The sequence below is a fragment of the Archocentrus centrarchus genome, chromosome 17 (assembly GCF_007364275.1).
Source record: "Archocentrus centrarchus isolate MPI-CPG fArcCen1 chromosome 17, fArcCen1, whole genome shotgun sequence".
NCBI lineage: Eukaryota > Metazoa > Chordata > Actinopteri > Cichliformes > Cichlidae > Archocentrus > Archocentrus centrarchus.
This window is the reverse complement of record NC_044362.1, coordinates 28485974-28503705: the sequence shown is the minus strand read 5'-3', so window position 1 is coordinate 28503705 and position 17732 is coordinate 28485974. Positions and strand designations below refer to the sequence as shown.

At 40.8% G+C, this 17732-nt stretch overlaps 1 protein-coding gene across 3 annotated transcripts in view; it reads left to right on the top strand.

Annotated features, from left to right (window-relative positions):
* The window catches only part of LOC115795488 (contactin-associated protein-like 4), a 128728-nt gene extending 119846 nt beyond the window's left edge, over nt 1–8882 (top strand). For 2 of the 3 annotated variants that reach the window (XM_030751434.1, XM_030751436.1), the window contains exons 22-24: nt 2967–3185; nt 4486–4557; nt 5524–8882. In XM_030751434.1, the coding sequence (XP_030607294.1) occupies nt 2967–3185; nt 4486–4557; nt 5524–5720 (488 nt within the window). In that variant the 3' untranslated portion in view covers nt 5721–8882. The remainder of the gene's footprint in view (nt 1–2966; nt 3186–4485; nt 4558–5523) is intronic. The other variant, XM_030751435.1, reaches the window with a different exon arrangement.
* Nucleotides 8883–17732: the final 8850 nt, after the last annotated feature.

Genomic DNA, 17732 nt, shown 5'->3' with positions numbered 1-17732 from the left:
CAGTTCTTCAGTGCATTGCTTCTTCCAGTTCCACTATAGTCCTGGACAGAGACCTGAAACAGTGATGGGATGAGATTACAGTTACAATAAAAAAAAGACAGTAATTCCTCCCTCAGTGGCTCTATCAAAGATGGACTGAGAATATAAGCTGTGAATAAGAGGCTGAGCGACCACAGGCTGCAGTAAGAGAAATAAAAGAAAAATCATCTTTACATACCATGTTCCAGAGGAGGCCATCAGTACTCTTTTAAGATATATCATGAAAGAAAATTATCAATTTTGCAAATATAAACTGGTGTTGAAAGGAACCACTTTGGTGGGATATAAGTAGTGAGTGTGAACTTACATGCTCATTTATGTGATGCAGTTTACTTAGTTTTTGTGTTGGCCCTTAACCAATCTCAGAAAACCTTAACTGGATTCCACACAAGAACGTTGCCTGAATCTTCCTGTGCAGTGACATTGTGATCAGTTATAACAATTACATTTAAGAAACAGGTGATGTAAAGCACCAGTACTGTGTATTGTAATATACTCTAGTACAGCACACCATGTTTTAAGCCTGTCATGCCAGCATGTTACCCCTCTGTCAAACTAGAGGAGGCAGCGATTCAGATCAGGATCAGGAAAACATAAGGAAAGTGGATTTTCTGTCACTGTCCTCCAACCCTGACATCCATCAGCCTAACTAATGGACCCGGAAGGAATACAGAAAGACAAACTCGGGGAGAGAGGGGATGTAGTGAAGAGTGTCAGCTGAGAGGGGCTTACAGGCTGCAGAAGTGTCTCCTGCTGCTCTCATCAACATGCAGATGTGTGCTGGTAAAACCGCAGTCACCTCTCAGTCATCTGAACAGATACTGATGCAGCTGCTTCCAGCATTAATGTGGGCTTTCACAGCTGCTGTTTACACTGCTGTGAAGGAGCAGAGGTGAATGATGGAGGGATTTAAGTCAATAAAATGAACAGAGATGGAGAGAGTCTCATAACGTGACGGGTGCAGACTGAAAGCAGAATAACTGACTGTCTGCTGTAATGGAGGTGAGTGGGTGGATGCTGATGAGCATTTTGCTTCATATAAAAGATGAACATACCCACCTATTGATTTGTAGAGATCAGTTTTGATGCTTTAACTTTCGATTCTTGGTAATCATGTACATTGTAAACTGAATTTCAGAATTTACAGCAAAAAGCAGCATTTACTGCTGTGACCAAATCCCAGAATTACAGCAAAGTCCAAAAAGGAGATCAAACAGTGCCAGATACAAGGGCGGCCAAAACATTAGGCCATTAAACCAGGACTACAACAGAGCAAAAAAAAAAAAAGAGAGCGACAAATATCTAAACTATAAACACTGGAATAACGAGAAATCTCAACAAACTCAAACTACTGTACAATAAAAACTAAGTATTGTAGCCTTAAATTTGACCAATCACAGGGATCGTGACATATGGCTATCCCCACCTTTGTTTTTCAGAGCGAGAAGTCACTGTGAGAGGGTGAAGTTAGCTTAGCTTAGTAGCATGCATCCATGGAGAGACTTACAGACATACAAAGACAATATTAGAGTTTAACTCACCAGAACTGGTGCTGACTTCTTAGATGGGCTCTTGGTACCACCAATTAACCACTTAGCAAAGCATAATATTAGTCAGATACTTGCATTAAAAATGCAGCAAACAGTTTTAAAAAGTTGAGAAGTCCAGTTAAGTGACTTGAATAAGTGGAGGAGAAGCCAAACAGGCATCTACTTATCCAGCTGTCAAAGTGGCTGCTTTAAGTTTTAAAAAATGTAATGGTTGGGTTAAAAATTAAAAAAAAAAGATCCATCCTGTGGTTCTGACTAAGAGAGAATATACTTATAACAACTGAAACTGTTGATGTAAACATGCATTTTGGATGTAAATACAGGTATTTTTACATATTAATGGGTTTAACCTTGCGTTTTGAACCATGCACTAGTGGCCATTCAGGGCACTGCAGTATTTGGCATTGCAGTCCTTACATGGCAGTATCAATTTGTGTCCTGCTGGTGCCGTTACCCAAGTAAGCATCCCATTCTGCAACTGCAACTGATTTGCATTTTCTTTAGGGATGCTTAACCAGTTCAAGTTAACATACTGCTAAGAATGAATAAAGCCACGAGTCAGTGAGTCCGTCTCTGTGTGCTGCCAGTAAATAAATGGAGAATTTGTCACTTTTAAAATTATGTGTATATGATAATCGGGTGAGCCCTGAACATCGGCGACCTGTCCAGGGTGCACCCCGCCTGCCTGTCACTCTGTGACAGCTGCACCCCTCTGCCCATCCTGAATTGGAAAAGTGGAAGAAGATGGATGGATGGGTGGATAATCAGATGACACTGCATCTGCACTGCTGCATGTTAAACTGCTTTAGCATGCGGCAGTTTCCACAGACATGGATTCAACTAATAAAAAAAAAAAAAAAACGTGTGCCCATTGGGCCTCATAAATTTTTACTCTTAATTTAATTCAGCTATTAATTATGAACATTGGTACATACATTCATAATATTTAATTGGAAGATGATGCAGCAAATTATGTGCTTTATTATAAAAACAACCTGAATCCTGAATTTTACTGAGTGGTCCATTAGTATTAAATTTATAAAGGAAGAGACACAGTAGTTCATGTATGTCTGTTGGTGCTTCTTTTTGTTAATGCAGTGTCATGGTTTTGTTGTACACAATGTTTTGTGTCCTTTGGATAAATTGCATTGTTTTTTTTTTACTTATCCTTTCCAGTGTCTCCTGTGTTTCCCTCTCTGCATGTTTCTTGTGTCTCGGTTTTCCATTTTTGCTTATTTTTTTCTGCTTTTTTAATTCTGAACTTTTTTTTTCCCCCCTCCCTTATTTTTATTTAATTTGATTCACTTCTAGTTTGTATCATTGTGGGTATTCTATTTTATACACACTGTCTCTCTCTCCCTCCCTCCCTCCCTCCAGAGTCTGATGGCTTGGATGCAGACCTGGCCAGGTTGGCATCCCTCGGTTTTACAGGTTGCCTGTCAGTGGTCCACTTTAACACCATCAGCCCTTTGAAAGCAGCTCTGCTGCACCCTGACTCCAGCCCTGTCATCATCTTTGGACCTTTAACTCAGTCCAACTGTGGCTCTGCAGCTTCGGCCAATCCCTACTCAGCTGAGAACACACACCACCTGTCAGGTGAGAGAAGGAAACATCTGACCTCCAATTATTTTTGGTTCGTGTTTCAAAATATGAGGTTACATTTATTGAAAGTTTTAGGTGAATATGTCTGAGTTTTGCTTTAAGCAAATGTCACATTTTAGTTTGAAAGGTTTGAACCATTATGTGGGAAAATATCTGAAAGATATTGGAGTAATAAGAGCATCCTGTACTTTCAGACTTTTCTCACCCTTCCTCCTGAAGTCCAGTTAAAAAAATGTTTTTAATGTTATCAATAGACACAGTTTTAGAAGAAGAGGATGGTTACATTTTGAATCTTAAGTAGGCTTCTAAACTGAGCCATGATACATGCAGACTGATGTGACTTGTCCACAATGGCGTGAAAGTAGAACAGTCCAAAATGATTCTTCCAGTTTGGAGTTTCATTTCAAACTCCAAAAAAATAAGGATAACAAGAAACGCTCCACTCGGTGCAGCTGGTAACAGTCACTGTGCAGTTTTGCCAATCTGAGGCACATTTATGCAGCTCTAGGTTAAAGTGTCAAATACAAAGCTTTTGTTATATGTCATTACAACCTGCACTGCTCCAGTCATTCCAATTTACCATTCAAATCTTTTTTTTTTTGCTCATAATAAAACTTCAACCCCACTGGAGCTATATCAACAATGCATTTAATCATAATAATATCAAACTATTTACTTCCCAGGATAGATGCTGAAGGCCATTGTAACTGATGGCTCTATGACACTAGAAGTATAAAGAACACTTTACTACAAAGGCGTGTCTGATGCCATATAATAGAAACAGATCTGGGATTGGGATTTGGAGTTTATTCAATGATTAGAGTGGCATACATCTCCTGCTGTCTTTAATTTTTGTACTGAAACTGGATGAAAGCTGCTTTTCCAGCTCATAAATGGTTCACTAATTACATGAAGTATGCTGCTTGTTTTGGAAGTCTAATGACAGTATGACTGATGCTTTAATTAATTTGAGACACACAGGAGATTCATTTGGGATTTCCATCCTTTGGGCTCTTTCTAATCCAGTTTGCAGTGCTTTACTCCAGACACTTGTAGAGCTAAAGTAATCTTCTCTGATCTGAATTATGTTTTGATCAAGTCTCTGGTTTTCATTTGCGACTGATTTGATCTTATTCGTTCCTTTATTCCAATTTTGCCTCTTGTTGTGCTGCTTTCTTCCACTGTAAATGATTTCGTCTCTTCTTACTTGTTTTTATCCTCGGCATCCTTTGGTTTTTCATATTCTTGTCCATATCCTTCTCCACCTTTCTCTTTTCCTCTCTCTCCCCTGTAGACCAGTCTGGTTCAGTGGGTTCAGGTCAACCTTTAGTCAATTCCATCAGGACTGACTCGGCTCTTATTGGAGGTACTAGACTGTTTTACCTTCGTATCTTCTTCACTGGACTCAATTTCACTTACAGCTGTTTTCCACCAATGCAGTGCTGGTGTGTAGCCAGTTATGCCTTGTTACCCACATTTTGAGAGGTTTATGTGATTTCTGTGTGAGGAGAATGATTGCAGACAGAATCTGGGCTTTGCTGAGGTCCAAAGATGTATAGCCCGGCATCACGGGCTGTCTTTTTTTGATGGAAGATTGGGCACCAGCACTGCCTTAGTGGAAAAGGGTTGCCATGTCAATCATATTGCCTTTCACTAAAATAATCAAATTTAATGTGCTTTTCTGGTGCCTGTTTTTTTTTTTTTAAGTGATGAGTTCAAGTTTTATTCGTGTGAATAAAGTTGTGGAGAGAGGTTGAACTCCAAAAAAGAGTAAAATGATGTGCCAGGCAGGAGTCCATTTAAAACTCATTTAAAACTTTGCTGCTCTGCCAGCACGGATTGATTCAAAGTGAAGACTGAAAAGGTTCAATCTATAATTGTGTAGATAGAAAAGGTGAGACTCAGAAAAGTCATTTAAAACTGTCCATTAAACCGTCCAGTACACAAAGGGCAGCCAACCTAATTAAACCAATGTAGAGATGATTTGCTGATGGGAAAACCTCTTTCTCTCTTATCTTAAAATGTGTGGTCACTTTATGATGTAATGTAGTATGAAATTGATTTCGGATGGATTCTGGAATTCCAATTAAATGAAACCTGCTCTCGTATTCCCAAATGTGCTCAGCAGAGCAGAAGAGATTCAAAAGATTTAAACTGGTGTTTAATGTTCTCTAAAGTGAGATTAGCAAGATAATCAAAACACTTAGAAATGGAACTACAGGGGAAAGAGTTTGCTTTAAAGGCAACAGCTATGATTAAAATCAGAACATTCACCCATGTTGAAATTTGTAAAGACATATCTGATATCTCATTAAATCCCCCTGCCTTTCAGGTGTCATCGCAGTAGTCATCTTTGTGATCGTGACTGCCCTGGCGATAACGGCCAGATTCCTCTACCGGAAGAAGGACACATATCGAAGCAAGGAAGTGAAGGGAGTCAAACAGGAGGACAGCCAAGACTTTCCTTTTAACAACCAGGCTGACTCCCAGAATCTCTCCACTGAAAACCCAAAGGAGTATTTCATTTAACTGGAGACCTGATGTGCTGCTGGGTTTTTGGAGCCGAAGTTGCAGACATACACATCTTGACATGCCTTGGGACTTTTCAGTGCACTCAGGAGCCACTCAGACACTTCTCTGGCAGAAGTGGCTCTGCAGCACGTGAAAAGCAAAGAACAACAATTTTCTGTTGCTTAATGCAAAATGTGAATACACCGATACAATCGGGCAACAGTGTTGGACTTTAAGGTGTTGATATACTTGTTTAAGCAACTGTAAATATTCAAAAATGTAAACACTGAATTAATGTCTTTGTAACAATTTCTGGCTAATGTTGAAATGTCAGAAATAATGGAGGTAACAGTATTTTTTATTGTGCATGGGCAGGGAAAATGTGAAACTATGTCCGCTTGTGTTTGGATTTCACCTGGAGAAAGAGTAGGGGGTAAACTCAAATACCTGTGAGAAGTTTTGCCTGAATTTCAAAAGATCCAACAAGAGCCATCCATGGATATTTTATATTTACCTTTTTCATGTTTCCCACTATTATTCAGTAACTGTCTGTTTTTTTAAACACCTCTCAAGTTCTCGTTTATGTTTGTGAGTTCAGTCGTCTAATTATACAGTATACACTGATTGCATCCATAGAAATTTTCATTCATGTCACAAAAAAAAACAAAAAACAAACATTCAACAGTTTTAAATTTAATCACTGTTGACAGAAAAGGTTTATCATGGCAGAAAGAAAGCAATGTCAAAGGTCGTGGGTGGTCGCTTAAAGATTCCGGTGATGGTTCATTGTAAGATTTTGCTCATTTCTTTTAGTTCACTCTCACCACTCAAAGCATCTTTGGTGCCAGTAGGCAGCCGTATGTACAAAAATGGCTCACTGCGCTACCGGCCCAAACATCAAGCTCAACGTGTTAGCTGGTGAACGTAACGGAGCATTTCGCAGCTAAAGAGCCAAATATCTTCTTAGAGGTCAGAGACCAAACTAGAACTAAAAAAAAAACAAAGTCATGATACCATGAGGGCTGGATGTGTACCAGGGATGTTCCTGGCGACTAATCTGCTAGTCGTTTAAACGAGAAAAAATTAGACTAGTCGACTAGTATGAAATACAGAAAACCCTCAGAAAGCATTTAAAACTGAGCACGCTTTAAATGGACAAAGTTAAACACAGGCCAATCGAATACTTCATGTGTATTTTAGGAGCTCTGTGTTAATCACATTCCTCACTGAAACGTTTGCATAGTTCGGCTAACCTTAGCATCAGTAGCCTTGATTTCTTTGATGCTAGCATGCAGAATATGGTTACACCTGGCTTCAACTGCTTGGTTCTATTCTAGTTTATTCTGACAAATCAGAAAATCAAAAACACAGCTGTTTTCTTTTTTCTCTGCAGAACAGTCCTGGTTAGCTTGGTGGTCACCTGTTGGCTTGCTGCTACACATTAATCAAAAAAATATTTCTGGCACCGACTAAGACGTCTAGTTGTGGACACGTGGTCAAACAGCTACTCTGTTTACCTACTATAAAAGCACACCAATCTATTGTATTCTACTTTATTAGTGACAGTCTGAATCTAGCGCTGAATGGTGGACTCCCCCAATAAACTTCTGCATTGAGAGGCTATTGCTGGAGAAAAAAAAAAATGCAGTCCACAACCATATCCAAAATGGATTAATAGTCTTAGTATTGTGAGCCTAAAGATACGTTCTTTAAGTGATTTGTTGTAGATTCGTGTAATTTCCGTCAGATGTCTTTTAATATAGTTTCAGGCTAGTCTGACACTTTACCTCTAAAGCTTTAATTAAAACTGATGCGCTGAGTCGCATGTAGCTTCAGGTGACTGCACAAAATTACCAATTTGAAACAGGGTATCCCAAGAAAATTCCTTATGAAAAGAAGAAAAATCATATATAGAAGCCATTTCTACTTTAAATGGATACTTCACAGTAGTGTAAATTCTTCCCTGTCAGTTTTCTGGAGTCATTTATGCAAACCTTTGTATGTGTTCATGTCTGTTACAGTAAAGGTTTGACTTATCTAAGCCACAATTAGGATAGTGATACTGATTTGGGTTTTATTCTGTAAAGGGCATCGTTTACACTTGGTCATATTTCTGCCATATGCATGCTCTTATGTTGGTGCATTCTCATATTAAACATGACCAAAGTTTGAAATATTAACATCAGCATATGTAAATGTGATCCCTGTGAGCTAAAAGCTCAGGATTCAGGCATCTCTAAACACTTGGTTTCAGACAGTTACTACTCGGCTCTGTATGACGACAGAAAGGGATATCCCATATATGGTCATCACAGCTGGTGGTAACGAGTAAAAAAGACCCAACCATCTGCTGTTCAAATTTTCTGTTCATGTGCAACAGGAAATCAAGCCTTGGTGGCACAGTAGTGCAGTGGTTAGCTCCATGGCCTCACAGCAAGCAGGTCCCGGATTTGTATCCAGACGGGGGGGGGCTTCCTTTGGCTTCCTCCCACAGTCATGGGGTTTGGTCACTGGCAGCTGAGATAGACTTCATCCCCCATGAATTGGAGAAGTGGATTAAGATGGATGGAGGAAATTAAAGTCAGTTTAAAGAGAGGAGCTAAAGCAGCTTGTTTCAGACAGGATGAACCAAGTCCTTTTATTAAGGTAAATGATTACTTCGAACTGTTAATCATGCAGAGCTACTTTAATAAGTCAAAGAGTAAAAAAGTGGAGCTGGAAATTGGCATAATGGGCTCCTTTAAACAGCCAAAGACCTTGATCATTTCTAAACTGCTATTGCACGTGCAGTTTACTCAAGTCTTTGCATCCTCCTCACTTTGCTTCCTCCACTTAAAAGTTTTCTCCTCCCTGCTGCATTCTGCCTGCTGGGAGCTTCCTCACTCAGCTCCCTTAATGTCTTTGAACAGTGAAACTTTTAACACCGACAGCGGCACCACCTCTGTAACAGTGTGGCTGTCTGTCACCTCGCTCGCTACACGCAGAGGCAGTTAATGTGTTTTGGAAATGCTAATCTGCTTTGAGCTGACAGGTGGATTGTGATTCGATAGAAAGCAGAAGGAGATGAGGAGAATCAGACAGAAAGATAATCTGGCAGACACTGTCAAGCACCCATGGCTATAATGAAAATTCACTCTGATATTAACACTTGAAAATCAAGCCAAGCCTTCCATGTGTTAATCCAGCTCATGTGTAAAGAGTACTGCTGATACGGAGACGGAGACTATGGACGGAGACGGAGACTATGCTGTAGTCACGCGAGACTTTGTGAATCTCGGCAGTATCGTTAATGGCGGCGTGACTCTATCAGCAAACATTTGCGTGATTAGCCTTTTTTTTTCTCGCCAATTTATAACTAGACAGGCTTAAAACTAAAAAAATATAGGTAGTTTCTTAGCCTAACTTAAATTATTTTCAACAATCTGGAGGACGGTGGAGAGGACCTGGATAGTTTGCTGCGGTACATCGACGGGTGTTTTGAGCGAGTCGTCATGGGGAAAACAGACAAGACGCCGACTCCCTCCACCAGCAAAGCAACGCCGTCCACAAAAAGAAGCCGCCCAGAAGATTCCCCAGAGGCAACTTCGCCACCCACCACCAATATTGTGGACATTCTGGAGTCCATTAATAACAAATTGTCCAGCTTTGACGCCCGCTTGGCCCTGGTTGAAATCCTTCACAAGGAGTTTCAGGCCCTGCGGGAGTCAGTCGAGTTCAGCCAGCATCAGGTGGAAACACTGGCTGCTGAAAACGCTGTCCTCAGAGAGTCGGTGAATTCCCTCACCGAGGAAACGACCCGGCTCTCAGAAGAAAATAAGAAAATTAAAGAATCGATTATCGAGCTTCAGGCCCGCAGCATGAGAGAAAATCTTGTGTTTTCAGGTATCCCGGAGAAGGCAGAGGAGGACCCGGAGGCTACAGTGAAGGAATTTATCCAAACTCACCTGAAGCTCCCGGAGGACGCCGTGAAGACCATCGCCTTCCATAGAGTCCACCGCCTGGGAGGGAAGCGACCCGGAGCACGCAGACCCAGACCGATCGTGGCCAAATTCGAACACTTCAAAGAAAAAGAGCTGGTGAAGAGCCGCGGCCGGGAGCTGAGAGGGACGGACTTCAGCGTCAACGACCAGTTTCCAAAGGAGATTCTGGAGCGACGCAAGGCCCTATTCCCCATCCGGAAGAAGCTCATGCAGGAAGGCTCCCGGGCTGTCATCGCCGTGGACAAACTGTATGTAAACGGACAGCTTTACCGAGACAAAAACACCACGCCATGGCTCAGCTGATCGATCAGGTGATCTGTGTCCATATTAACGTTCTTTTCTGAGTTTTTTTTTCAACTATCTAAACAGTACCATTAAATAGTCTAAATCTGTCTAAGTAGTACCATTAACGCCGACGAGTCAGCATAGTACCGTGATCGTTTGTTTGGTTGTTTGTTCTGTTTTGTTTTCCCCTCATCTAATTTCATTCTTATGTCACTTAGTTCACTTTTTACACGTCTTTTTTCTTTCTGCACTCAGCAATATGTTTACGTCACTTACAATGCTACAGTTTACTACACTAACATACAGCGCAGATGCACACACACCAACATACAGCGCACATACACACGCACACATCAATATAAAGGGCACACGCCAACATACAGAACATATGTACACACACACACACATCCTTAGTGAGCACACAACAGTCCATCAGTTAGTTTAAATATGAGCACACTCAGATTTGTCTCATGGAATGTGCACGGAGCTGGTTCGAGGGAAAAGAGACTAAAAATTTTTAATCGGTTAAAAGACTTAAAAGCAGATGTTGTTTTTCTACAGGAGACACATGTGTCCAAAACATCTGTGCTCACTCTTTCCTCTCCACAGTTCCCTCACACGTACTCAGCCTGCTATAACTCCAAACAAAGAGGTGTAGCTATATTGATTAACAAGAAGATAAACTTTAACATTAGCAACAGTACAATAGACCCTGAAGGTAGATTTATAATACTTAATTTATCTATACAGAATACAGATTTATGTATTGCTAGTATATATGGACCAAACGTTGATGACCCCTCCTTCTTTCATGCTTTGTTCACTTCACTCTCAGATCACTCTGACACCACACTTGTAATAGGAGGAGACTTCAACCTGGTACTTAATGCAGATATTGACAGGCTCAGTACAGCAGCGAGTCAGAGGAACTGGCAGTCTGCAGACATTCTTAAACAGTACATGAAGGATTTTGGACTTTGCGATGCTTGGCGTTCACATCACCCTACTTTGAGAGATTATAGTTATTTCTCACAAGTACACAAATCTCATTCCCGCTTAGATTACTTTTTAGTTAGCAGCTCCATAATGATGGATATCACAGACACTCAGATTCACCCTATCACTATTAGCGATCATGCACCGGTGTCTATGTCTCTGACACAGAAAAGAGTCACACCACCAATCAGGAACTGGAGATTTAATACATCATTACTTAAAGAAGAAGATTTTATTAATTATTTCAAAAAGGAATGGTCAGCATACTTAGAATATAATGATATTCCAGGAATATCACCATGTGTTCTTTGGGAAGCAGGAAAGGCAGTAATGCGGGGCAAAATAATATCTTACTGCTCGCATAGGAAAAATAAAGAAAAAGCACTTGTGTTAGAATTAGAACAAAAAATTAAATCTTTAGAAACTGCTTATGCCGCTTCACCACAAGAACATACAATTATCAGCCTGAGGAAACTGAAACTGGAGCTAAATGAAATAATTGATAAAAGGACACAATTTATGTTGCAGAGGCTGCGTTTGGAAAACTTTGAGCATGGAAATAAATCTGGAAAATTCCTGGCCAAGCAATTAAAACTGAATAAAGAAAAAACAGCTATTTTTTCTATTAAAGACTCGACTGGTATTATTACTCATGACCCACAACAAATAAATAACTCTTTCAGAGACTTCTATGAAGCCTTATATTCACCACAGATTAACCCATCTGATACTGAAATTGAAGAATTTCTTAATAATATAAATCTACCAAAACTAAATGACAGCCAGGCTGCAGCTCTGGATTTACCTCTTTCATTGTCTGAACTTAGTGAAGCCCTACAGCATCTCCCAAATAATAAAGCCCCAGGCCCAGATGGTTTTCCAGCCGAGTTTTATAAAGAATTTTGGTCTGAGCTAGCTCCCATTTTTTTCAGAATGGTAACTCAGATTCAGAATATCTGTATGGCATATCTGTGTGTGGGTAAGTATGTATGGGCATGTATGAGTATCTGTGTATAAATGTGTACACGGGTGTCTGGGTGTGTTTGTATGTATGGCTGGACCTGGGTCTGGGCCTTGTGCCTTGCCTCCTGGCCGCTCCTTGCTGGTTGCCTCCTCCCCCCTACCCCCCTGGGATGGGGGTGCCTCGGGGTTCCTGGGTGGGGCTGGGTGTTCTGGCGTGGGTACTGGCCTGCCCCCCTTGGGGGTGCGGTGCGGGGCTGCGTTGGCTTCTTCGGCGTGGGGGGGGGCTCTGTGGAGGGTCGGGCGGTCCTTGGGTGCCGTGGGCCCGGGAGCCCTGCCGCCGGCCAGTGCAGGGGGCTGGCCGCTGGGGGGGGGCTGGCTTCTCATCGCCTTGGGTTCCCTGGAGCCCTCGCTCCTCGACTGGGGGGGCTCCGTCTGAGACCACCCTCTCCCGTCTGCTGGGGTAGGTGTGCGGTTGTCTTTGGACTGAGTGGCCGGGGGTCTTCCTGGCCCTTGGTGGGCTGCTGGTGGCCTGGGTTTCCGGGGGCTTTCCGTACCTGCCTCTGGCTTCTGATGGGTGGAGCTGCAGCGTTTTGCCCTCATTGGTAAGTACGTTCCATGACACAGACACAAACATGACACAGACACAAACGCCCACTCAATCACAACTCAACAAAATTGTTGGTGTGCGTAACATGCTTTGTTAGTTTTGTTTTTCACACACAAATTTATTTTTGCAAGTATTGATAGTATTTTTTTTTATATGTTAAAGTGATGAAGTATCTGATTAATAGACTTGTGCTCTTTCCCCTTTTTTTTTTTGCTCCCTTTCTCTCTCCCTTTTTCTTCTCTTTATTTTCCTCTTCTTCAGCCTGTCAGCTCTGGCTGTTACATAGTATGTGGAAAAATAACTCAGATAAATAAAATAAAGGGTTAAAACAACAACAAGAAGAGCCTATTGAGAACCTATAGAGCTCATCTTGAAATAGCAAATATGTTTGGCACAACAACGCATTCAGATCACAGTTCTGCTTGCAAGATCTACCAGACATGACAGGCTAAAAAAAAAAAAAAAAAAAAAAGAGTACTGCTGATAGAAGGATGAGAAGCAGAGGGAAGCTCAACGGCAGCTGCTTGCCAAACACACACCACTGTCTCTGTGAGATCCCAAAGCCCAGATGAGATTTTAATGATAGAAGTTACTAAAACTTGAAAGCGAATCCTTAAACTTCATCTCCCTGTGTATTTTGTGTTTCGTCAACACTAATGGCAGGCACCGCTTTCTCCTGTGTTAGTCTTCTCACTGTGAACTTGATGCTGGAGTTGATAAGTGGTCCCCATGCTACAGATGATTTCTGCTGCACTCACTTTTAACATACAGGAGTAAAACTGAGCTGTGCTCAGACCAGCAAAGTGTTGTAAAAGGGGGTTCCATTGAACTCAGATATTTCATTCAAACTAAGCCTATATAATCGTGTGCACTGCCTTTTTAATATGACAGTGTTATGTGTGTGTCACTGATTCAATGTGTGAGAAGCGTTATCCAAGTGAGAGTAAAAGGTACCTTTTAGCCTGTTTTAAACCCATTTGAGATAAACCTGACATTTCAGCCTATGTGCTGGAGTCGAAACCTTGGAGAGTATATTTCAACAGCATCAAGAACAAGGGTGGTAAGAGAGCCTAATTTATCAATCTTCTTACAAAGGGTTGTTTGATATACACTAATCAGCTAGAACATAAAAACCACTGACCCTTTAATGGGGGAGTTTCCCAAAGGCAGTGACCTCCAGCACCAGGAAAATGTGCCCAACACACAAACACAAAGAAATAAGTCATTTTTAGGGACAACTGTGATTTTAAGACAGAAATGCAGCTTGAAGTGTGCTGAAAAAAATGTAACTGAAATCTAGTTGGGAACTGTGGTTTTGATCCAGGTAATGGTGTCCCCAATCAACTGATGTGTGAGCTGATAAAAGTCAGTTTTTTTTACACGTCACATACACAGCAAAAACTGATTGAAAAACTATGATCACAGGCCTGATCCACTGAGGCTCCACCTTACAACACACTGGTGCCGGACACCACGGGACCCGCCCTGAGATTCTCTGTCAATACCTTGGCACATTAAACCATTTTGGAAGCACGCGGGGGGCCTTCTCAGTTACTGGGCAGGTGCTTTTAATTTTGTGGCTGTTTAGTGTTGAATTTATGCAAATGTTTACAAGGGTGTGATATTCAGCTATTATAGCAGCATGGTCGACTGGTCTATCACGGTGGATCATACTAAAAGACTGACAGCGATCAGACTGCGTAAAATCTTTGTTCCCTAACGGTTAATGCCTCCCTGTCTTGGTGATACGGTTGCTTTCCCATACTGAAACCGTGAGGTTTATATGTGGTTGTTTTGTGTTTTTTTTTTTTTTTAAATTGAACTAGACATGACAACTGTTCTTAAATTGGTTACAGACATTCATGCTCCCCTGTAGAGGAACAGTAATAACGTGATGCTTGGCCGTTCATTTAGTACCAATCAGGCATCTGCAGCTGTTCAGCTTCATGCTAGTTGGCAAATATTAGTGTGGAAACACACCAAACTAACAAGGTGAACATGGTTAAAACTGAATGCGAAACATTAACATTTGAGCATTTACCTAAAGTGCATCATCTTTAAGGTATTTTGTGGTTTTTCTCATTTGAGATGCTGACACGTTTCTGTCCATCCAGTGTTTTGATACAAGAATGTTCAGATGAAATGAACGTCAAATATTATGACGCTATAAATGGAAGTTGATGATTTTGAGAATTACTTGTCATATTAGTATACAGAACAGTTATATTAAGATGGCTGCATATTTGAGTCTGCCTAAGTCCGTCTGTACACTGAAAATGTTGTTAAACAACACTGCTGACAGCGGTTTGGTGTCTTTTCTAGCAGGATGTGAACTTCAGCTGAATGGTTGTGTAACTTTAATAATGTAATTGTACACAGTCTTGGTGATTGGTGAATAACAGTGATGTCATTGAGTTTGAGTGACATGCCATGAAGAAAGAAAAGAAAAATATCCAGAACATTTTAATCACATTCTGGTCATTTAGTTACAAAATCCTGTTTGAAAATAAACATGCTTTTTTCCAGAGAAAAGGGGCACTTTCTGTCTTAGTGGATTTCAGACAATAGGGTGAGATTGCACGCATATTTTACCTCAGCGCCAACTAAAGTCATACAGGACATGCCTTAATTAATATATTGCTTAATAAAAAAATTTTTTAAATCCACCTAATTTTAATTTAATTTTCCAAAAAACAACTATCAGGAGAATCTTGAACTGAATTAAATATGAAATTAGGTTAAATGAAAAGAAAAATAGTCGATGATACTCAGGTATCATCGATAGATGGATCAATAAAGTATTGATCCATCTATTGATTTATTGACCAAAAGGGTGTAGCTGTGCAGAAACTTTGTCATACCACCTTGTTTTGTATGACACATCTTTCTAAGTAACCTTTTCTTTACTAAGTTTAAACAGTTTTGTTTTCCACATTTGTTTAGACTATAGCAGCCATTCCCACAGTGCTGAGGCCCACTTAAACACCAGAAAATTCCCATGGGGCCCACCCAACCCTAAATCTTCACTTGAATAAAACAAAAACAACACGATGTAGTTCCTTTAAACTTTTATTCAAAAAACAAACAACACAGGCTGTTGGCTATAATTTTCTAATGGTACTCAGTTATATGAAAACTGCTAATGCCAATATGTGACCCACTTGCCACTGGGACTCAAACTTCAATACAAGAGCAGCAATTTTAGGTCAGAAAAAGAGCAATATCACAAATGAGTCACCTCCTATTACCAGTTTATTTCAATTTTTATATAAATTTCTGTCATTACTCCGGCCCACACTTTGGGAATGACTGGACTATAAGTATGATTACTATTGTCAGCGAACAAGGTTTTAAAACATTCATTTAAAATTGTATTGAATTTAGATGTAACACGGAATTCAATTTGTGCAGGTCAATTTTTAAGTGCAGCGAAGTGGGGGACAGTTTCCACTTAAATGGGCTCAGGATCATATCCCTGTTCTTCACATATGATGTGGTTCTTCTGGCCTCCTCAGGCTGTGACCTCCTGTGTGCACTAAAGGTGGTTTGCAGTCAAGTGTGAAGCAGCTGGAATGAGGCTCCTCCAAGTCTGAGACAATGCCCCTCGGACAGACCAGGGTGGAGCGCTCACTCTGGGTCAGACAAGTTGCTGCCCCAACTGGAGAAGCTTAAATATTTCAGTCTTGTTAATGAGTGAGGGGAGAGTGAATAATGATAATCTCCCATTTTCTGCATGGTGTCTGCAGTGGTGCAGATGCTGGACCGGTCTGTTATGGTAAGGGGAGAGAGCTGTGTGAGAAAGCAAAGCTGTCAATTTACAGTCCTACCGTCACCTATGGCCACAAGCTCTGAGTAGCGGCTGAAAGAATGAAATTGTGGATGCAAGTGGAAATGAGCTTCCTCTAAAGTGCCGCTGTGCTCTCCCTTAGCAGCAGGGTGAGGAACTCGGTCACTTGAGAGTAGTGCCGTTGCTCCTCTGCATCGAAAAGAGCCAGTTGAGGTGGTTTGGGTATCTAACCAGGATACCAGGAGGAGGCTCCAGGGTCAGACCCAGGACATTCTAGAGAGCATTTGTCTCTTGTCTGGCTTGGGAACTCTTGGGTGTCCACCCAGATGAGCTGGATGTGGTGGTCATGGTGACCAGGGAGAGGGAGGTCTGGGGTGTCTGCTTACACTGCTGCCCTGTTAGCTGAACCTAGATAAGTTCAGAAAATGAATGGATAGATGATTGATGGACGGGTCCAACTATCCCACAAGTTTTATTATCATTTCTCTTGTAGCATAAGATAAGATAATCCTTTATTTGTCCCACATTGTGGGAAATTTACGGACACATCTACACTGGAATTAGAAATCTGATTCTGAATGCATTTCCAGAAACTCTACATGTTCACCCTTAACAAATGTATTTTAAATTTTTTTTTTTTGCCCTTTTATTAGATAGCATACAGTGAAAAGAGACAGGAAAGTGGGAAGAGAGATACCATACCACTTTATTAATAAAGCACTTTTAAAAACAACAGGGCTGACCAAAGTGCTGTACAATAACACCGAACATCAAACACAGGCCAGAGGATAAAACGATACACAAACAGGGGTAGACATGTAGTCACTGAGGTTACATGACGGTTCTGCTGCCTCAGTTTAGTAATCCCTACTTTCTTTCGAAGGTTGTGATAAGAGTCCAAACGTTAATGGAAATCTTTAGCATCAGTGCTGATATCAAAGACGCACTGAAGGAAAATCAAATACAGCAGGTATAAAATAATCTTGACAGCCAATTGGAATTTAAATGATAAATATTTTCTCTCATCTTTAGTGGTGCAGAATATAGATAACAACTAGGTCAGTGGAACTCAGGTATCATCAAACTTTGGGTAAATATGCTTCTTTTCTGAACTTTGAAGTGTTGAGGAGAGTGAAACCTGACATCACAACTGAACAAGACACAAGGCCAGGAACACTGCAAACAAAAGCACCTTCCTCTTGTTTTAGGATCGGCACGTTTTCAGGTTTTAATTGCATAAAAGTACCATTTACATTTGTTTATTGCATCGAGACTTTTTGACTTTGTCAGGAATCTTTAAACAAAACAAAACAAGAATCAATTTCACTAAATCATAAAACGCTCTGGTGAAAATTATGACCTTTTTGTTGTTATGATAGAAGATTATAAAATGATTAGTGGCCAAAACTGAA